The following is a 23610-nucleotide window of genomic DNA, read 5'->3' as shown; positions in this document are numbered from 1 at the left end:
GGAACATATTCTGCTCATAATTAGTTTTCCCATTGATTCCTATGGTCAAAATTTAATAAAAAATTTCATCCCCCGAGATGGGGTGGAAACCACTCTCAAGGTAAAAGCGCCTGTCGACATGAAACAGATTTTAATCCTTGGCCTATTCCCTAGCTACTGTCAAAATTTCATGTAAATCTATCCAGTTTGAAAAAATTGCAAGCCAAAATGCTTAATTTCCTTGACTAAATTGATATTTCCATCACTTCATTTTGACACCTATCTGTGAAATCGCGCACGAATGTGAATGTGAATGAGCATTTCTAATGATTTTCCATTTTTTTTCCTTGTTGCAGCGTTCTACTTCATGTGCCTACGTAAGAGGCCGGCGGGTTCCCGCGTCGGCGACTGCGCATGCGTGAAGGACACGTCACGTGTCTGCTCGTGCGCGTGGGAGGAGGAAGCGACGAGGATTGGCGGAGGGGACGACGTCACCAGTCGACTCCGGAAGCCAACGCGGGAGGCGCTGCTGTTGCGGGAAGTGAGCTCCGCCCTCGCCGGCATGGGCTGCGGCCTCAAGGGGACCGATGTCCGCGGTAAATACGAACACGCTTGACCTTAGCAATCTGCTAAACCCGCCTTCACCCAACTTACTCGACAATAAACTAGCTTTTTCCTGGGCGTTTGATGCATGCCTCGCTAATTAATGTGTGTGTGTTTATTATGAGGGGGTGAAGTAGTGTTAATTTAAATATTTTTGGCTAAATTCAATGGAACTTGTGGCATAAGTGAGGGAATACAATGAGACACTAGTAATTTTCCACTGAAGTCTTTATTTAAATAATAATCTGTTCCAATTCTACCAAACAATAACAATTTTTACATGAAACTTCATGTTTTACCTTTCATACTTACGTCTTTATGTATCGTAAAAAATGGCTCATCAAATTCTTACCAGTAGTAAAAAAAACTCGATTATCTATGGCTATGATACGTTAGCTTTGAAGCCATTTTGTTTTTTTTTAGTCAGTGCATGCATGTAAATTACAAATGCAGACTGCATCAATTTCTCCCAGCATGGCATAGAGGGGGGTCCCAAAAATAAACGGATGGAAATCGCTTCGCACGTCGCTCTCATAGTTCGGGCTTCTCTCACTAAATGGCTAAAATTTAAACATTTCTGAGTGAGCGTGTGAAACGGCGTGACTTTAGTCGGTTGTAGCGAGCCTCTGTGACAGTTTACATTCGAAGAGTATTTGGTTCGAATTTTTGAATTTTTTAATAACCAATATTCGAGGACAGCCTGCAGCGTTGAAATTTAGTTCGCTGATCGGTAAAAGTGAGTTACACACGCTTTATTTGTTGTCTACAGCTTATAAACAGCACATATTCAAAAGAACTCAAACTTAAGAGTAGTATTCGCAATTCAAACACGGCAGCATGTCGATCGAAGTCATACAACGCTCGGGCCGGCCTTTCAGGTCCAGAACTGATGAAAACGTGGAAAAAAGTCTTGCCCTTGTGCACGAGGATTAGAGGCGTATTTTAGACGAACTCACTCAACAATATGGTCTTCCGTGGACTTCATTGCAGCAAATTTCAGCTGAAGATTAGCAGATGAGACCAATCGCGGCTAAATTCATCTCCCGCTTGTTGATTCCTGATCAAAAAGCGGCAAGTGTTGCTGCTTGCCACTACTTGAGGTTTTGGCAAATAAAAACTATATGACACTGCTTCCTAACCCAATCTACTCACCATATATCGCACCTTGTGATTTGTCTTTCTTACCCGGATGAAAATGGGGGTGAAAGGGAAAGTTTTTGGCCAATTTCGAGAGTGAAAAGGAAGGAAGGAAGAAAACTATTCACCAATTTATTAATGTACCACTGTAAATGGTGAGTGATTCGAAATTCACTAACGTTTGTAACATAAAAAATTAAATTTTGAATTTCATCTGGTTATTTTTGGATTCCACCCCGTGTTTATGAGTATCAACATGTGGAGAATTTTACCATGCATGACTCCTTTCTTCTCCCCTGCTTGATTAGAGGCTAATTTATGCACAAATTTCATGAAAACTTGTATGTAAATGTTTAATAAAATACACAATATAGGCTTAATTATCGCCAGGAAAAGAGTTAAATTAAATTTTTTAAACATTAATCTGTTGGTAATACGTAATAAGGATTGTTTACTTTGAAATTGGTTGGGCAAATCATCTATTATTGTTATCCGGTAATACTGCTTAATTATTAGCCCCGTTGAACATTTATTCCCTCTTATCTATTCAAACAGGGTCAATTATATTGAATTTACATCTGTACACTATCATAAAACCAACTTCTTTTCATAGTACCAATGAATCCTGTTATTTCTCTTCCTCCACCTCGTTCCCTCTGTGTGCTTCCTTCTATTGTAGTCTTCGCTATTCTTATTCTCTTTAGTGCCACATTCTTGGTCATCCTGTGTTATCTCCTGATCTTTTCCTTATATCAAATGGAGTTTTCTTACTAAGTCCACGATATAATGCCCCCGTCATTGCTTTTTCTCTCCCTTCATCTCACTGTATTTCGTCTGTATCCGTATCTTGAGAGTGTTCACCCTATTCTTTGGTATGCTACCAATTTTCCGCGCCGTTAAGTCTTTCTTGATATAAATCTACGCGAAATTCAATAGAATTATTGAATCTTTTGGTTAACTAGGGGATTTCACTCTTCTAAATATGACAGTTTTGCCTTGAGTTAGTTCCCAAATTAGCCCACTTGACTCGGAATGTTTTTTTTTACTTCAAATCCAAATATATTTGGCGTTCCAACGGTACCATATTGTCAATTATAAGTCCATTTATGCTCAAAGTGGTCCATTTTGGTGTTAGCAAATGATATTTACTTAATTCTTTATCCTTTCCGAGTACAGGCTGATAATTAGTATAGTGAAAAGTTAACAAAAATTGTAATTCCATATAAATATTTAAGTACACCCTAAGGTTCGGCATGGCACGTCATCAACTCGTACACATGCACAGAAGGCAGAATAACCTGTCCTAAAGTTATTTTTTTTTATCTCAAAGAAAGTGAGATTTTTTAGATTTCTGCGCATCTGTACCAGGTGATGACGTGCCACGTCGAAACCTAGATCGTACATTAATTAGTCACGTCTGAAATAACTAAAGATAATTAATTCTATTAGTCTCAGCACTCAAAAGCTATTTCTCTGTTATCCTCTAGTCTGGAAGTTGCTGAGATGTATTTAATTATAATTATTAATATGCTTATCGCTTCTTCTGTTCATTTACTCGCACAAATAATCCACTTGCATTCACATGCTTATTTCAGAACCGATGTAAGCTGTATTTTTACGATGAAATGAGACATTGTCGGTGTAGCTGCTGAAAAAATTTCTTCCTTGATAATTACAATGCATAATTTTTCGATTTATCCGCTTTTATATTAGTTCTGGCATTTAAATTCCGCATCTAAGTTAGGGAAAAATTGTAAAGCCTTAGCTAGATTCACTTTATCCATAAATAATTTTCAACGAATCGACTGCTATTTATTCAATGCCGAGAAGATTGTGCGTTGGTAAGGTATCGGTTAGGATTTGAATATATACTTCATAAAACCATCGGAAAATTTTTCAATCAAGCAAAAAAGAGGTAGTTTTATTTCCCTTCGTTCCGTTTTAATAACAGCCGAATAACCTTCTCCAGAATATTTGACTCAGCTTTTAGAGGAAAAGCGAATATTTAGTGAACGTTTTGAAGTGTATTCCACTCCAATTTCTGGGCGTGGAAGTTTACATTCATATTTCAATAAACTCACGGTTCAAAAGTAAAACGTTGGGATCGTTTTTATTGCGTCTGGTTCCGCTTGAACTACCGCTTAAAACGAATATTTCGACGAAATGTGTCGTGATATGAGCCATTTCATCGTTCGCTTTTATTCTCGCCGCTTCAACTTTATCCTTCTATCTGATGGCTTAAAAAAATTTGGTAGCGTTACATTTATTTATTTTTATGGATTCAATGTCGCTCCTCATTTTGCGTCTCCTGTTCGAAATATTAATGGAGCCCAGGAGCCTCATTGGACTACGAAGTGCTTCATACTAGCATTAAGTGGCTAGTAAAAACTATAAGAGGTTTGATTCCGATTTGACTTATTGAGTAATTAGCATGATACTTGAGTTTTGGACCCCTTAAGACTTTTTTAGCTAATTAGGGTGTTCCCTCCTTTTTCCTAGCCTCTCAAAGTAAATACTGTTGGTTAAAAGAAAATGCATAAAATGTATCACTTCAGAATCCAGATGAATGAATAGAAATTATTGTGAGTATCTCTTTTTGTATTATCTTAAGAGTATCTCTTTTTGTATTATCAAAGCATTTGCAAAATTTTAACCTTTTAGTTTACCAAGATGAAATCATATATGTTGTGCATATTTATGAAGTAGCATTTGATACATTAATTTTATTTTTCTAGAATTTGAATCTGAGTCCTTCTTTGTCTCAAAAATATATAAAAACAGAATTCCCTGATTGACAAGGCTTGTCTATTTCACACCAACAAGCGTGACGTAAGGTATCTAAATTTGCGGAAAGAACAGGAAAGTTTGCAAGTAGTCCATAAAAATTTACTTCAGTGAAAGTGTCATGCTTTACGGCAATTTCAATATCTATTATGGCTGACATTTTACAGCAATGGTAGAAAAATTGCTTAAGCATTTTTGAAAAAACTAATGAGAGTTGGGGTCCTTATCAGATGATGTCTTCAAGCTAGTAGCAATTCTTCCCATGCACGATGTATACTGTTATCATCGAAAAATACGCCTATTTTCTCCACCCTGAGTAATAAAAAATAATAGGTATGATAGTTCCAATGGAATTCTGCACATTTATTTATTTGAGAATTTAGGACAAATGCGCTATTGAATCTTTATTTTTAATTGGACTAAAATGCATCCAAAATATTCCAGATGGAAAAATTTGACATCGGTTCCCCTATTCCAATCAAGGGATATTTTATATCTTCATTTGTCATATCCGAAGCCCTCCGCCATTCCCATTGGTTTATTCAAATTGGAAAGTGAGAAGTGTATCAGTTGCGGTATTTAGTTTTCCGTTCGTAATTCTGTTGTTCTGGATTAATTGAGCACTCTTTTGGCGAATTCAACGGGATATTTGCTCACAATTATCTCTGTTTACGTTGCGAAGGTGCCTAAGATGTAGAGAATTGCCAACAGTTGCATTTTTTCGTTTTAATGTAACAAATATTCTCTCCCTTTCTTTAGCTGCATAACGTTTCGCTTAAACACTACTATTTGTATGCAAAATTTGTTTTTCTTATGCATGATCAGGCCCGTCGTGTTGAAATTAAATTATTTGATCCGTTGTCGTGTATGAATCGGTTTTCATATTGCTGTACATCCTTAAACATTTATCCAAGTGCATTTCAGGGAGGTGCGGAACAAATTTTTCGATCAAGACGAAATCATTTGGGAATAACGTTTTCGAAGTTTTACACTCTTTTTATGTTTTCATAGCAGGTTTGCAGCGGTGTTACATTTCATCACTCGCGGGCGAATATTCTGAAGTGCTTGTCTCCCTAGAAAATCATGTAGAATGAGTGACCTTAGCGTGAAATTTCTCATGATAATTAGCAGTGATAGATTAATAGTATCATTCGTTACGTAAGTACCACGGCGTGTTGCTGTTTAAGTATTCAAAACAAGAGTGACGTGTATAAACAGTATATAAGAATATAATATTCATGCCTAATCATTTATAAATTATGACAGGAAATCTAAGAGAAATTTCTTTCTAAATTTTGCCTTTAAATATTTAATCAGACAAGGCTGGTTTTTATGGAGTAGTTTTGTTAATGACCGCTTATCTTTACTCCCACTTCATTCCTTGATTCAGTTAAGAGATAAGTGTTAGAGTTAAGGTCGGGCTGGTATCGTTGTTTCTCGCGTCAATTTCAACACTTTTTTATGTAACTCCATCATGTGATCCAGGATTCGTCTCGGGTTCCTAGATTTCCACCCATTTCAATTGGGTACCCTTACCGGAAGTAATTGAAAATTCCACAACTGCAGCTCTTATTCAATCGTCATGGTAACGTGCAAGTGTTAACACGGCGACGAAATTGTAGCCAAAGATAAAATAAATTTTACTTATTGTATTTGAAAGATATGTTCTATTTTGGCTGAAGTTTTGTTTTGCGACCGATCTAATGGCGTAGACAATGTCATCGATTCTTATAGTTTTACTTATGAGATTTGCATTTGCAACCTATCTATCAAGGTTATTCGTATAATTAGATCAGCATTACATTTTGATTTCATTGATTATTCACTAAAATATTTCAATGGATTACTAAATACTGCCATAGGAGCAGCTTACCTAAATATCTTCAGAATAAAATGTAGAAAGTTTTCTGGGCGGAATTGGTTTACGCTTGCTCAATTTCAATGAAGAAAAATGAAGCAGGGTATATCCCGGGTCAAGCAAGGGGTGCACATCATTTTACGATGCAACTTTCCTCAGTTTGATTCATCGCCTGTCATTTAGGTAATATGGTATTTGGAGGAGACAACCAACAGATGAGGTTATTTGCGTCAGTAGGTAAGGGTAGGTAAGGAGGGTGGAGAGAGACCCGGCGCACAGTGGGCTAAAATCGAAAAAAAAAGCTAGACAAAACCTCAAAATCGATTTTTTGAGTGCGGAATTTGAAACTTTGCACAGTTTTTGACAATACAATAACGCATTTTTTGACGAAAATCGTTTTCCTTAGGTAAATTTTCTAGACAAATTACTTGGCCTCAAAGGTGAACAAATTTCGCAAAAATTGCCCTCATTGAATTTTTTTTCGAAATTCAGCATGTTAAAACTAATGCCACACCTTCTGTAGTAATTGAATAGAAACAAAAATTCACAACATTATTCTGAACTTAATTATTGTTAATTCTTGGGAACTTTCACGACTCAATTGTATTATTTGTGGCCAATACGATACAAAATGGCGGACCCTGTTTTTCGACGAAATTTTATGTTCGTGTAAGATTAAAAAAAAAAGGATCACCGAGTTACCTCTAGATATTTACACCACATATACAACAAAACCTATAGAGTGTGATACCAAAAGGAGAATTCCAGCCTCTAAAAAATCGCTTCCTCCCCATTTAAACCCGGATCATCCGGATGGAAAACCAACACTCTAGCCACCATACTAACCCGATCCACACGTGCGCAAATCGTATCCGCCGTTTCAAATTATCTTTCTACCTCAAATGGTACCTCTTCTTTCATAACTTAATGGCCTCAAGGGAGACAAGGCCAAGGTCAAAGACCTAGAAATAGATCCATGATAAAATATAAAACAAAAAAAATAATATCAATTTCAAGGAAGGGTGAAGAGATACCCGGCACCGGAATTAGCCAGCTCAAAACGAAAGGTACCAAGGGGACTACGGATTACCTTACCTTCCGACGGACGGAGTGTTGCTCTTGAAATGTCCTCCACACAACACCAACCAGAGACCGGGAAAATTCTATGCCACCGCCGGGATTTGAATCCAAGCCGACGAGGTGGGAAGTCAACGCTGCAGCCACCACACCAACCCGATACCCTGCGGGACATTTCGATATATCTTTATTTTTTAGCGATCGACTTCCTCCCTACTTCCATGCAATTCAGGCAACAACTACACGAGGCATATGCATGGAAAAAAAATCCGTTTTATCCCTTTATCCGCCCACAGACTCTGGATTTAAAACTTCCCGGAAATAAAGATTTTTTTCGTCACTAGACCTCTTTTTCGGATTTTTTGTCGTTTGGAGTCATGCACACCGTGCAGGATACCAAATGTACGTACGAATCTCTCATTTTTTTAACATCCCTGCAATATTTCGTGTTTGACGTGAAGCAAGTGAAATGAAACCAATTTATTGAGCTTTAGAGATGGATACGGTGTTGGAGATCAGTTAGAAAGAACTATGCAGCACATATAGAGAGGATGATAGATAGGTGATCCTGCATTGCGGCAACTGTGTGAATGCTATCCGTAGACTAAATACCATTATTGGGTTAGTTTTTTTTACCTAATGAAATTCACTATCCTAGGTTTAATTTAAAAATATTTGATATTTTAAGCTCCCAAATCTCCCTAAAATTTAACTTGAAAATTACAAAAACCTGGAACTAGAATATTTACCTCAGCAATCTACTACAATTGATAGGGGTAAATTTTTATGTACGGGAGCCAAAGAGTAATATTCAAAAATATATGCATGTCAGTTGTTATTTAAGGTGACAAAGCGTAAGTGCTATTGCTATTCTTATTGCGGGGTGTTCATAATATGGCATTCTATTAAGTTTGATTTCAGGTAATTTAGCAGGAAGGCAATTAGACTCATGCAGCATTTCCTTTCATTTATATTATTTTGAATGAATTTGGAATGGGTCACTGCTGTAGCGTTACTACAAGAGTAAGTGCTTCGAAAATCAATTGCGGCCAAGGATTCAGCCTAGTATCCTATGGTTATGAAAGAATTAATTCATCTCTAATTTAGTTTTAACAATCAATTATTTCACTCGCTCTTTTACACTGTTGCCTCACTTTATATTGTGATAGTAATCTGTTTGCATCTTATGCACCTCCTACTTTTATTTTAAGCTAAGCATCATGCCCAAGAAAACTTCTATTAAAATAGCTGCAACCATAGAAATGGATTTAGATCAATTTTATTCGTTTTCATTAGAAGTTTACACTTACAAACATTTACTAAAAATTAAGGGTTAGTTTTCTTCACCATTTTTTTATCCATTACATAGCTCATACTGAGCTGTATGATATAATTGCCAATAATTAACATAATTGCTATGCTTATTTTATTGATCGACTACCATATCTTTTGTAATCAAAGTCAGAAATAATGGGGTTGATTTTGAAGTTCCCTACCATTTTGTTTGCGTGAATAAGCATGCATGCAATATTTGTTCTTATGAAAGACCCTTATGTCACAACTCGTCAAATTAACTACTATTTTGTCTCTTTTTCGTTTCTTAAGAGATTGTTTAGTTAAGGTTTTTTTACTCTAACTTTTGTCTGCGGTCTTCATTCTTTTTGTGTGTCTGGAATTTCAATCAAGGTATTGCATTTGCATGCACATTATATACTTCGGTTGGTAATATAACATTAAGAATCGATTAGCGTGTGACGCCACTTGAAATAATTAAGTTTTTGTCCTTCATAATTTTCGTATGTCACAAAAATAGCATGAAGCGTGCGAAGCAGTAATGAGCACATTGGACACGCCTTCAATAAGCAATAGGCTATAAACCAACACCTTCTTCCGACGAATATTCACAAGGTATTTATGCCCGTGAATAGGAGCTAGAAATCCGATTAGGAGGCTTGATCTAGTCTGACGTCAGTATACCTTGCTCCTGAAGGAATCCGACGTTTTGGTCGGGCGTAGTGTACTGCACTTCACCGTTTGAATATCTAAACCATTAACGACATCATGTTTCCTCGTCTCGCCTCACAAAATTCACGGAAATCCTCTAGAATGGAGACCTATATGCTCATCAACCTCCGACGCTCGCAGCGAAAGCATTCATGGACCAGTACCGACGGGGTGCTTTTGGCCGAGAAATTTTGCTTACAATAGGCATCTTTGGTGATGTCAAACACCATGGCGTTTTAAGCTCAAGGTAAATGATCAAGGTGACGAAAATAAATGTGAGGCTATATTTTCATGGAACCGCATGCATGTGATAATTGAAATCTCTTAAATGTATTGACAAGAGGTAAAGAAATATGATCTTATTTCATTGCGATTTCTCGGTATTTTCAGATTGCAGAACTGTATAGGAATCATAATTTTCCATTAGAAAGTGATGAAGTTACTAAAAAAATATCTTGAGTAGATAATAATGAATTCCGTCTATCTCAAACCTTTTATAGATCAATTTAACAGGCCTACAATACATTATGGAAAGAGAAGTATATTTACATTCCTTTTAACTAAAACAATTGTAATCAATTCTCTCAGTGCGTTTAAATAAAATAATAAAGTATTCAAAACTTAAATGAAGGACTACTGAAGAGTGTGGCCAACAAGCATACTCTTCGTATCACGGAATATTTGATTGAAACAGTTGACATTCGAAATAACTAGATGCGGGCCTTTTATCCTCTCAAATTTAGCTCGGCATATGGTCCTTGCTAAATCGTACGGCCTTTGGATACTCAGAACAAAAATCGTAAAATTTTTGAATGGAATATAGGAAAAGAACGGAGGGAAATGTGGCCATGTGGTGGTAGAACGGCTAACTTCTCCTCTCACTGTATAAATTGAATTCGTGCCATATTGGATGCCGTGACTCTTGCATAGCATGAAGCATACATGCAGCGGCTCTTAGGATGTGAGGGACAATGCCCTCTCCACAATCAACTGCGTCGTGTTACTCGGGCGTGTCACTTACGGCAAGTAGCAATTTTCAAAGTTGGCTAAAAAAAATGTGAACATTGGCCCACTCAATGCCACCCTCGGAACGAAAATGTTTTTCAGGACAAAGACTTTTTCAATCTCAAAAACGCATACTACGCAACAACATGAGCTTCCACGAAGAGTAAAAGCTCAACTAAATCACGCATTCCATAGAAATATCTTGTTTGAAAAAAAATTTTAAAATTGGCTTACACGCGAACAGACATCCGGAAAACAGCCTCGTGAAAGCTACTGCGCAGTTAACCCCGATTCAGCTGCTTCGGTGAACTGAGATCGCCAGTTGATATTTTATAAATCGTAGCTTCTTACCTGTTCTCGATGCCATCCAACGTTCCCCAATTCTTACAACAATTACAGGGTCTCTAGTATAAAGCGAGTTTTACATGCGTAGGAATCAATTTTTGGTTTTAAGGTCGAATAATTTGAAACTTAAGTTCCGACGTCTCGCAGGTGTATAGGACACCGGCGAAAGTCCTCGCGTGAAAAACCTTGATTCATTTGGTCGCAGATTTTGAGCACTGTAAAATAATTATGAAAACGAATTCCCAGTACGAATAAATTATTACGCGTGAATCAGTTTGGGGTTTATGTTAGACGTCTTTGGAACCTCATTTGTGATGGTTTTTAGAGTTATAAATGCGTTAATGAATAGGTTATAGATAATGAAAGTATCATTATGTAATAATTTGAAGAAAGCATCAGTAAAAAGTGTAATTTGGAGTGTAGCACTTCCCAATTCGTAATCGTGGACATTGATAGAGGACGAGATGATACATGAAGAGTTCAAAATTTGGGTGTATTGAAGAATGGAGGAGGTGGAGTGGACGGACAGGAAGAGGTATGACGACTAGACATGGAGTGCGAGGAGAGATTATTTCAGATGAGACATGGAAATGACAGAGGGTTCGGATTTAGTGAGTTCTAAGTGGGGAGGAAATTTTAAATACCGCACTTCAGGCGTGAGTGAGAAGGGGGTAAAAATTAGGATAGCATTTATAGAGAGAATGAAAGGGAGTAGGCGGTATTTTAACTTGAAGAGGGAATTCAAAGAAGAACACACCGGAGTTATTCTCATATGCTCCATGGAAACCTACTACTAACTGATAACTTATAATCAAAAGTACAAAGTCCAAGCATGAATAAATCATTAAACGTTTGGGATTCATTTTATGACGGCAAAGATGTCTTTTTAAATCCTCATTTTTGATGGTGCATGGAGTGATAAATGCGTTTTTGAATAGTTTGTAGCTTATGAAAGGATGATTATGTGATATTTTTTATGAAATGTTAACAAGCCAAAAGGATACCTTAAATACATAATCTTCTTCTTCTTAATAGACTTCAATAACTACCCAAAGTTTTTTTTCGCTTCTTAATAATTTCAATGAAATTTCTATCGATGAAACGTGTTAGTTTCACATTTATACGACTTAAATTGCGGGGGCGAGGTCGACTTAATGAATCCTTTCTCTTACCCTTTATCAGTTCCACTGAATGCGACTGATAGAGCTTACCAACGACGCGTCGCGGTGGTATTTATGCTGGATGCACTAGTAGCATAGCACTAGTTTGAATTTAAAAAAATCCGTTGCTCTCCACGCATCCGCTCAAACGCAAACAGCCATCCGGCATGCATCTCAACGGATTATTCATTCTCGTGATTCGGTCCACTCCACAAAGAGCAAACCGCACCCTAAACCCAACTTGCACATCGGCTGCAGACCGCCGCTCCGCAGGGAAGCGTTGATCATAGGGCGGTCCGGGGCACCTTTACACTGGCCGCCCTGCATCGCCATCAATCCGAGACGACGAGGCGTCTCCCTCCGCCGTGCAAACACGTTGGGTGCTCGCCGGACCCGTGAGCACGAGGCGACCGCCGCGAATAAGAGGGCTCGTCCGCAGAGATGACGTGCCATCCAGACCGTATGCTCGCATTTCCAACCCCTAGAGTACATCCCTTCCACCCGGACTTGAATTAACTCTGCCTTTTCCATCTGTCGTACCTACCGTTTGCAACGCTTCGCTGATCCAAGCGGATGTACGCCGTTGCGACACGATAGGATTCAGAGGGAATGTTCACGTACGTGGATATGTAATAAATGACGAAAAAATAGTTTAATAGCAGGCCACCCGCCGTTTCTCGAGAAAAATAGTATCCAGAGTAGAGGGAAAATTGGAACATGGAATTCATGACCACATGGCAGCATTATTAGGTAGAGGAACAGATCAGGTATACATGTGTATCAGCAAATTATGGTAAAAGCCATTTCCATAAATCATGAAGGAGATCGGCCCGCTCCACTACATTGATCGCTATGTTTGTCTAAAAGTGTGTATACTAAATACGTCGCGTGAACTCATACACCAGCAAATAGGTTTGCACCGATAGGATCAATAGTAGAAACCTTGTTTAAAGGGTGCGTCGACATCTGAGGTCATTTTGCACCACACGATATCGTATGCTAAAAAGTGCGTGAAGTTATGCTAAACTTTGTGTAGGAGGCCAGTTACTTTAAAACAATTAATTACCTGTATATATCTTCTGTGAATAGATAAGAGTGAGTCATGGCGCAGTGTCCTATCCTGAGTCTTGTCATGACAACCTCCTCTCTCCGCGTACCCCTGACAGATGAGGCCCACCTTGAAACGTCAGGTTTCACGCTACACAGTTTGTTCCTTGCTTGGGAACTCCAGTGTTCTTTCCACTGGTTTATAACGACGTTTTTCCATGCTACCTTGAGATCTTCGGCAGGTACCAGCAATGTGTCAGGTTCTAAGTCTAAGTAGGATTAATAGGTAAGTGTAGTATCCCTTGAGTTATGTTTATCTTGGATAAGTTACTGTACCCTCCCAGCAGGATCTCCAACCACAGAATTTGAATAACGTGACGTATCCAATGGCAAGGAGAAATAGAGGCGAAGGACGCGTCAAACGCAACAGGAAGTAGCACTAAGGGGTTAGGGAGTATGAGATGCATCTATGTACCGGGTTGGAGTGGTGGCTTGGCAGCTTCCTTCCCAGTCGGTCCAGATTCAAATCCCTATGTTGAATAAAGTAAGGCTCAGTCTCAAAATTTCCTTCCATAACTGCATTATATTTAAGATTTTTCGCATTAATACTCCATTTCTTTATAATATACTGATATGTACTGATGATCCTCAGGTAGAATGTAAAATATTTGGATGTAACAAGTACTGAGCGGAGAGGACATGTTAAAAACAGTTTTACAGAGAATAATAAATGGTAAGCGAGGAAGAGAGGGAGGAACATGAATTTGCCTTTTCCATCTGTCGTACCTACCCCTTGCAGGGCATCGCTGGGATACAGACCGTAGCGACGGATGCAGAAAGAATGTTTCACTACGTGGATGTGTATAAACCATTTATAACCCAGAGCTGCTTCTCGGAGAAATTAAATTTCAAGACCTCTCATTTTGAATATGTTAAATTTTTCTACTCAATCCTAATTATTGTGGCAGCTGCCTATTTCGCCATGAAATGTTACAGCACAAAAGAACACGTGGTTTAAATCTTTTCTGAATATAGCTGAAAATTAATACATTTTTGGTGTTAATAAGAAGCAACATTGGATTGTAATGGGTTAAATGAGAAAAAAAAGTTTTTATTTGACTTCTTTTCCTCATAGCACGGGTTGGTGCGGTTGCTAAAGTGTTTGCCCCTCACCAAGTCGGTCTGGATTCAAAACCGAACAGTGAATAAAATATGACTCGTTCTCAAAAGTTCTTTTGTACGACGCCATATTTATATCATCTTCAAGGCGTTCCGGATTTTCTCTTTAGTTAATTTCCATGTATTACCGTTTAATTCCTTCAGTATAGGAAAAAATGCTTGGATGGAGCGATTGCTAAGCGGGGAGGATATGTCAAAAGCAATTTTACATGTCATAATGATTGGTGAGCGAGGGAGCGAAAGGAAGAGAATTTAAGCTTAAGGCAAACATTTATTATACAAAATGCCCCTCGTTGTAAATTGAGGACTTAACTACACTCTGATGGAGGAAAAATCCAAAATACTCCATATGATACTCCAACTTATATTCACCAGTAGCTTGCTTTAATAACATAAATTCTTTGATCCTTAATACCCAGTCAATTTGCCAGTGTGGTGGTCTACTACCCAGTGGAGTGGGTTCTACTCCCAGAAGGGATTTTTGTAAAATCGTTTTCTTGATTATAAATTATGTGTACTATTATGGTTACCATCCTGATTTTTTCAAAATTTTTGAACCGAAAACTAAACTTTTACATAAGCTTTAAATTTTATAAATTAAATTAAAAATTTTAGGACACAATATACATGCCGAAAAAGTATATGTTGTTACCCCTATCTTAAAGTATAACCATATTCTTTCAGATTTTTAAAATTGGTGGGACAGGGTAAAAAACACGAATAACTGCTTTCTGCCATTTGCATCTATGTATTCCAGGAGGATATTAGATTTGATTGTTGAGAGCAACGATTGTTGATCAGTTTCTAATATTATTGATTAAGAATAAACATAAACATAAACAATGCCATCACACTTAGATTAATCGTAATTATTGTTTATAACCATACTGCTAACAATAAGCTTTAACCTTCCGTCGGGCGCAAAGGATCTGATAGATTGATTTCAGAATGCCCGATCCTTGTTTGAGTACTTTGCTGAGATCTCTTCAAGCTCTGTACTCCGTCCGTCGGATGAGACGTTAAGTTTTAGTACCCTTGGCGAAGGGCGCCTCAAGAGCAGGTTCAAGCCAACGCCATCCTTGCCTTCAAATCCTTTCCTCATGACGTAAATGACTTCTGCTGTCGGTTACCTCCTCCAAATACCATAACATACCTTGTGTATTTATGCTTGCATATACACCAAAGGATCCTGGCTTCAAATCCCGGTGAAACCTTGGGACTCCTCCAACCTAAAGTCTTCGTAGTGGGTGATACACGAGGGAAGAAGACTGAGCCCTCAACCGTGGCTGTGCGAATTTCATGCGACTTTCCCGTTGTCCGAGGTGAACTCAATCAAAGCCTAAATCATTCAAAACGACTTATGGTTTTTACTATTGAATCTTTGCCGTATGATAATCATAGTAAACCTACGTAATACACCGTCTCTAACTTCACTGCGTGAGGCAGATTGTAACGCCTGATTCCCACACATAAACTCTGATATCTTTGTCTGAGATATTATGCTTCTTTCATTAAAATATACACTCGGGAGTTTTCTTAAAGGCGTAAACGTTGGCAATGCCAATTCTTCTTGCAAAACTAAATTTTCAGAAAGAGTTGTAGATATAATTGTTCTACATTGCATTCAATACATTTCATAATAAATGATAATCCAATAAACATGCGTGTGAATTTGTGCAAGTCAAAGTGAATATTAAAGTGTATTATTTTTCAAATACCATGTTTCGTCGCTTTCATTCCATGTGTTGAATTTGATGATGAAATAGCCTTTTAGGCAACTTTGAACTACTCCTCTCCGCAAGAAATTCCGTATCCCAATCTGTATTTCATTTAGTTGCATTCACTAAAAAGAATGATAAAACTCCAGTGGTGATAGTTCCTGGTGTATGAAAAGTAGTAATTGGAAAAAATCATCTGATGAGAAAAATTATTCAAGTGAATATTCTTCACATCATTACCAATTTATGAACCCATGATTTTCCTATAGGATTTGTGAGACTCCTTCGAGCTCACACATTTTGATTCCTTCAGCAATGAATTCCAGGGCACAAAAGCTTTGTTCGCTCATAATTATAGTCTGTTTTATATTTTCTTAAAGCTTTTTCTCTTTAACCTTTTTTTATCCCACCCTTTTATACCAACGTGTCAATGAAAGGCAATTATTTTTACTGTCTATGCTAAAACTTCTTTCACTTAGTATATTGATCCGTGAATCCCGTTCTCATTACATTTACTCGCCTAATACGGTTCGTATTAATTGGAAATTATTGTTGATACCGATTATAAGGACGTCTTCTGTACTTATCGATGTCAACTGTTATGATTTTAATGCGGTGGATATCTCTATACAGATTTTATCTGAAATAGTAAGGCTTTGGCACGTAAAATGCTGCCCATTTGGATCATAGGGATAGAGCAAGCTTTTGCTAAGAAGTTTTCCGATTCATAAATTTATTAAATTAAGTGAGATTTCTTCCTCCGATTGTTTGATCTAGTGAAGTTAATCCATTAAAAACTAATGAGAAAAGTAATAATAAAGTCTTCAGCTAAAATTTTATAATTCGAAGGAATTAAATTCGTCATGAAATACGAAATGGGTGGGGATTAATTTGTCAGTGTAAGCGTCTTTTAAATTAACTAGCATTAAAATTCTGCAAATCCTTTTATTATTTAAGCAACAAATTGGTTCTTACTATATCGAAGTGTATCATGCCTCTAGCTTTTATTTTTAGGTTTTTTTTTATTCTTAAATACATAAAATATATTCTATATGTGGATCAAGGATGAATAATTGAGCAACTATATTATCATACCTTCCATACTACCTACTTAACTCACCCCAAAACAAACTATGGGCTGTCATGAGTCGAAGGATAAGTTTCAAAACATGGGAAATTTCACTAAAAATCATAACGTTGTCATGGAACCGCGGGAGCTTATACCCTTTTAATGTAAATATTCTTATTGCTACCATGTGCAAAGATTATTTATCGGTTTAACCCCATTGACTTCAATTGAGGTGGTTAAGGAAAATAAGTACCATTCTAGTAAAAGAAAACTAAGCTTTAAATCATTAAAATATGAAACATTCTTGTATATAAATCAACACTTCAGTTCCTCGTTATTCACGAAATCGATGCACTGCCATATCATTTTATTAAGTACGATTAATTTAAGTACGGTTTGTGACGCAAAGTAATTTAGTCGGCTAATTAATGGGTAGCATGGGTAGATTCACGTGTAGAAATTCCGTCTATCTTTCGTCACGTCCTACGTCAGCAATGCTGGAGAAACATCATTCCCCTCCCATGCCCTCAGCTCCTCCAGACCTCACCTTCCCAGTAAACTATATCCTCTGACCAATCCCATTTCCTCTTGCACAACATTCCGTCCCCAGCGTCGAGTGGGAATCCGACGGAATTCCTTTCGGCACGCCCTTGCACTCGATTTCATTACGTCAAGTGCACGCAATCACATTTATCGCGGCTGTGATGGGCTACGTGGCAGTTGACTCAGTGCGACCGGAGCGCCACCGACGGTTGAGATTCCTGTGGCGGATGGGTTTAACTAAAGTTGTGCTCTTCGTCCAGAAGGTGGGGTTCATGCCCGAATAATACTGAGTCCTTTTTCGGTACATAGCTTCCTTGCAGAAATACTGTATAGTTTCAATCTATGCCTAGATGAATCAGTAATAAATATGGTCAGATTATGAGAAAATGTGAAAGAACACAAGAAAATGTCTTGATCTTTAAATGTTAAGTCATTATTTTAGAATATCTTGTGCCGTCCCTGTTATTTTCTTAGATGATTATTATCTTCGGTTTTTTATCCCGTCAGTGAGGCTATGGCCATTAAACTTGTTTGGTGGAGTACGATACTGGTCTCAACAATTTCGCTGTCATGGACGTGATTTCAATTGAATAGTCGAGAGAGGTATTCCAATGTTTCAATATGGAAGACAATGAATAAAACCAAACCGACTTACATGCCATAATTCTGCCGTTAATGCCATTGTGATGATCGACACAATAATTCAGATACTAGTTCCGGAAACAGTTTTCAGTGATCGGTTGCTTTACAGGTAACTCGATGGGAACAGAACCAAGATTCTTATTGGCTGAAATAATATAATGGCAATAAAGGTATCCGTTTCATCCGCACGGCTGGGCTTTTACTGTCTATACCTTTCGCCAAATGTCTCGTTTTATGGGCTTGTGAATTTAATTCTCGCTATCAATTGAACGACCTTGGGCAGGATCATTTAACGTGTAATACGGTCTTAAACTGAATTATTTTCCACAGTAGTAACTAGCAAAAAGAAATTTGTGCATTTTTCACATTTTATTCATTAAATTTATTCTATGATAAAATTTGTACAGCATCTTGAAGCATAATTTCTTTCTAACAAAGTGTTTTACTAATTAACCACGCAACTCCTTGCGCTGAAATGACGAGTCTATCTCGTCATAAACTTCCGATGCCAAATCGCGCAATGAGGAGTAACGTTCGCCATCAGATTTCCATAATTTTAGCACTTTTTAAGGGAAAAATAATGTTTTTAAAGTTAAACCATGTTAAAACATCTACAATGCACATAAATAACTCATATTTAATGAAATATGATGCATTGGAAGGAATAAATGATTTCACACGAGTAGCGATAGCTGTGTTCTCCGTGTATAATACATATAATCACTTTTTATTTCACTTTTCTACGTTGATTAAAAATTGTAAAATTTCATTTCACTATTTGCGAAAAATCCATGGAGAAAAAATTATTGGCCTTGACCGGGGATAGAATCCAGATCTCCCGTTCCCGGATCGCGTCATTCTCCCCTGCGGAAAGTTGAGGAATATGGCATACAAGGTAGCATATGCCTCCTTGGTAGCTCAATTGGCTGGAATCGAATTCCGGTAAAAGTGATAATTTTTCTCTCTGTGAATTTTTCGCACTATTTGTTCATTACGGGTACTCCGTTAAATCATCACCGTGGCCAGTCCCGGTATACTAAAATCATTTCATTACCCACCATTCCATTTAACAATAACCACAGAATAAATAAATCGAGGGTATGAGCACGATAATCTGAAATAAGTTGAGATTGAAAGGTTTAAAGTAGCGGAGAGCCAGAATTTCGGAGAATATCTCCTCAATATGGATCTAATCTTATGCTTGCACCTTGAAGTCCTCTCCCGTTACCCCCTTCCGGCTATCTCCTGAGTCTTGGGTGGAAGGAGGCGTCCCCAGTATTAACTCATATCGTCGCGAGCGAACGTCCAGAGCGTGCGTGAGGTAGCATAGATGGCAGCACTTGATCACACAGGCCTCGGCACCGCTTGCCGCTTCCTCCTCAAACAACGTCTAAATTGAGTGACTCGCCTCGGAGGCCGGAATCACGGCTTCTTCCCAGAATTCCCTCTTCTCTTCCCACCATCTTTCCCTCCTCTCGTCTTCATCAAGTCGTCCTCTTTGGCTTGTTTAAGTATACCGGGACTAGCCAAGGTAATAACTTTACGAGAGTCTCCCGCAATGCAAATTTCTTAAACAATTTCCGTTGCACTGGTCAAGCACTCGACCGGAATTCGGGCGATCTACGTTCGTAACCCGGCCAAGGCGAATGTTTTTTTTCTTTGTGGATATTTTGAGCTCTTTAGCTTTTCCCAAAGGGTAAACTTAAGACCCTCACGTTTCCCAAAACCTTTGTAATAATTATCCTTACCCCATGGTTCTTCTTTATTTAATAAGAATAATTATTATTCTCAATTTAATTCGGTGGACCTATTCAAAAAATCACACAGCATAACTAATCGTTCCAAAGAAAGAGAAAAAAAAAATTTTCTTTGGGGTATCGATGACACCCTACGCGCCTTCTGATGTTACATTTCACCGTGCGCCCTCTCCTGGGTTAATAACGTACCTTCACTAGGTACACTGTTCTCGGGATTAACACTGCGTTAATTCTTTCATAACGGCATAACGTTTCAAGCTCCATCTCGGCGCTCATCATTGGGGCTGAATGTTGATTTATTTTTAAAATTTAAATCAACATTCAGCCCTGATAATGAGCGCCGAGAAGGAGCTTGAAACGTTGGCCCTGATGAAAGAATTAACCGGTGGGAATCCCGTGAACAGTTTACCCACATTATTCGCCGGGAAAGCGTCAAATCATATGGTGCCGTCACTTGTTTCTCCTTTTTCCTCTTCCTTCCCCTCTTCACCAACCGCATTTTTTCCTTCCCTACGTCATTTTCCTTGTCTCGTATCCAAGTTATCTCCCTTTCGAATCTACACACGCTTACACCGGTTCCATTCCGTCCCGGCAAAATCGAATCTTTCCATCCGTCTGAGCACATGGCACCGTTTCGTTTTTAACTCATTCCCCGCCTCCTGCCCTGTCTTTCGGTAAGGCCGTTTTACACGGGGCACGTACTTGCACAATCTGACGGGTGTACGAAGGCGCAGTCAAAATTGCGTCGTGTAAATCGGTGAATTGCTAGAACACAATCGGGAATGCGTGGATGTGGGATGGAAAAGTCTACCGCTGTTCTAATAACGTTCATGCATTCGCGCAATTCGACGCCGTTTAAGAAATTAACGTAGTTCTAACCTGCGTAATACCGTGCCCAGTGTAAAACGGTCTTAATACCTATCCCATTTCTTCCTGGTTCGTGGTCGATACTTCAATTAGAAATTCCCTGGATTAAGTGGTGTGCCAAATTCTTTCGCTATCATTTTTTAGCAACTCAATTCAAGACATAGGTTCCTTCTTGATAAATCTCATAGAGTGAAGCAAGAATATCATAAGAAATTGCATTTTTATTTTGACAGCCAGTTTAATGGTTTATCTGCTAATAATTGATTCTTGGTGCGAAAACATTTTTAAGGCAACACCAAGCTAAATTTGATTATCGAACTTAAGTATGCTCCAAAATTTCGTTGGCCTAATAACAGTGCAATGATTTTATGTGTGTATGCTCGATTTTGCAAAGAGAATTTCCGTGTGATGTGGTGTGACGAAGTAGTGTGCCAAATTCTTTCGATATCATTTTGTAGCGACTCAATTCAGAACATCCCTCATGATAATCACATAAAATGAAGCATTTTAAAACAATAGAAAATCAAATGAAATTGTAGTTTTTCTTTTAACGGCCAGTTTGAATGGCTTGATACTGCTGAGAATAGATTATAGGGGCGAATGGATTTGAAGGTAACGCCAAGTTCAATATGATTATTTTATCGAACATAAGAATGCTCAAAATTGTCATTAGTCAAATCAGTGCGTAATAATTGTATGTGCGTAATAGAAAATTAAGTTGGTATAGAATTAGAAATTTTATGATACTGATAATCGATTACCTAGTTCTGGTTTAGTTGTAGTATACTAAGAGATATGGCTCTTAAAACTTATTTTGACTTCCATTTTATCCTTAATCGATTCACTAGTTCATTTTTTCTTGGCAAGCATTTTTTTTAAGTAATTTCAATTTGACTATCGATACTCTTCGAATGTTATGTCTAAAAAAAGTCTATTAGCTAATAGTTTAAATTAATTATGAAGAAGTTTTCATCTTTATAACATATACGTTATATTTTACATCACTAGTACCGTATCTAAATTATACCAGTTTCCAAAGATTACTAATTTTAAGGGAAAGTCATGAATAATTCTGCCAGGAAATAACCACGTGAAGATATACGGGTATAATTCGATAATTTACTTACTCGTCATTCGTATTTGACCTCATTATCTCTCGGGCTCAATAGATAATTGGTAAATAATTCATAATTATACATAGTTTACCGTTTATGAATTAATGGTAAATATTTACAATCGCCTCATTAATATTAGCTCCAGCGCATTAGTAGAATTATCATCTAGCTGGACTAACATGTTAGTACCACACTTGCTATCTGAGCATAATCGAACTCATCGTTCAAGCATCACCAAGCTATCCTATGCAATCAGACGGAATACCCCCGAGAACATATCGATGTACAAGCTGCATTCAGTGTACTTTGAATGTAATGTAAAATTGATAATCCTCTGAAGATAAAAATAGCTCTATATTAACGGATTGAATGAGTGAATAATAAATTTATCGCGCACACTTATTCCATTATCCTATCGAGACTAGTTACTTAAATCAACAAAGCTATGTAGCTTCCATAATCTTCCAATTATTAGTAAGCATTAAGTAATTAAATTGCATTTTAATTGCATGTTTGATGGAAAATAAATCATAAGGTATGATGATATCCTTAATGTGGATTTATAATTCGGTGGATTTACATAATTGGCCATTATATGATGGCTCCTACAAATGAAAGTAGTAGCTTTTGATTCTCAGTCTCTTCAAGTCTATATGGTTTTTGATCGAGATAGGTATATTTAATTTTTCGTGACTGGAGTCAAGGTTGCTGGCTACAATGGTCAAAGCTTGAATGCCAGTGGTAATGGACTGGTGGTCAGTGAAATAACTTCAAAATGAAGTCCCCAAGGCGCCCTTACTTTAGACTAGGTTTTTTTTCACAATTATGTACTCTTCCCATTCTAAATTAAAATGAAATTAACAATGAATACATTGTGGACATTAATTTAGCGTAGCATTTCTTCTTAATCCAATACACTTAACTTAATTTTAAATAACATTACTATGAGGCGAGGAGGAATGGTGATCGATATACTATCATCATTTTCCAGATTTTTCATCTCATAAATTTGTCGTATGATTACATCTATTCTCGAAAAAGTGATACTATTCTTCCATTTAATGCTTATCTGCAAATATCGCTGATCCAATACACTTGAATTATAAATAACCTTACTTTTAAGCGAAGTGGATTGGTGATGAAAATATTTTCGTTCTTTGTCAGGTAAATCAATCGCATGTATTCGTCATATAATTGTATCTATGCATGACAAGCGTTATTTTATTCTTATTTAATGCCTTTTAGTGCTTATCTCCTTAAGATTTCAGCTTGTGAATCAAAAGTGTATTCTTCCAGCGCAGCCTGTATGTTGCGGATGACGCTCACTTAAAATCTTGTGATGAATTGATAAAATTTTCTTTTCTGGGGAGAATAACAGCTAAAGGTTTCAATGAAAATGTTACGCTTTGACTGTCCCCATGGTCGCTCCAATTGAATTGATTTGCACGAGCAATCTGCAAAGGCTTTGAAAGGCTTCCTGCATTGTGCTCTCCAATCGTCGTCAATGTAATTATTCCTATGGTAATGGATTTCGCTCTCCAATGGCGCGGCAATCCAAGCCTCCAGTTAAATGGCCCAGGTGTGAAAAAAGGAAAACGATTTTCAGTTCATTTGTGAGCTTTCAGAAGACTGCCTCTTAAAAAGGATGACCAGTCCTATTTTATTTTAATGTGTATCTTGTTTGTTACGAGTTTGTTACGAGTACAAAGTAATACTCATTT

General features: G+C 37.6%; 1 protein-coding gene across 1 annotated transcript in view; it reads left to right on the top strand.

The window, feature by feature from the left end:
• LOC124164909 overlaps positions 1 to 23610 on the top strand; it is a 90673-nt gene that overhangs the window by 27440 nt on the left and 39623 nt on the right. The window contains exon 2 of the mRNA XM_046542139.1: positions 336 to 575. Within this exon, the coding sequence (XP_046398095.1) occupies positions 336 to 575 (240 nt within the window). The remainder of the gene's footprint in view (positions 1 to 335; positions 576 to 23610) is intronic.

Source organism: Ischnura elegans, chromosome 9 (genome assembly GCF_921293095.1).
Source record: "Ischnura elegans chromosome 9, ioIscEleg1.1, whole genome shotgun sequence".
In the NCBI taxonomy this organism is placed as follows: domain Eukaryota; kingdom Metazoa; phylum Arthropoda; class Insecta; order Odonata; family Coenagrionidae; genus Ischnura; species Ischnura elegans.
The sequence above is the reverse complement of the archived record's forward strand: the minus strand, read 5'-3'. Positions and strand labels throughout refer to the sequence as shown.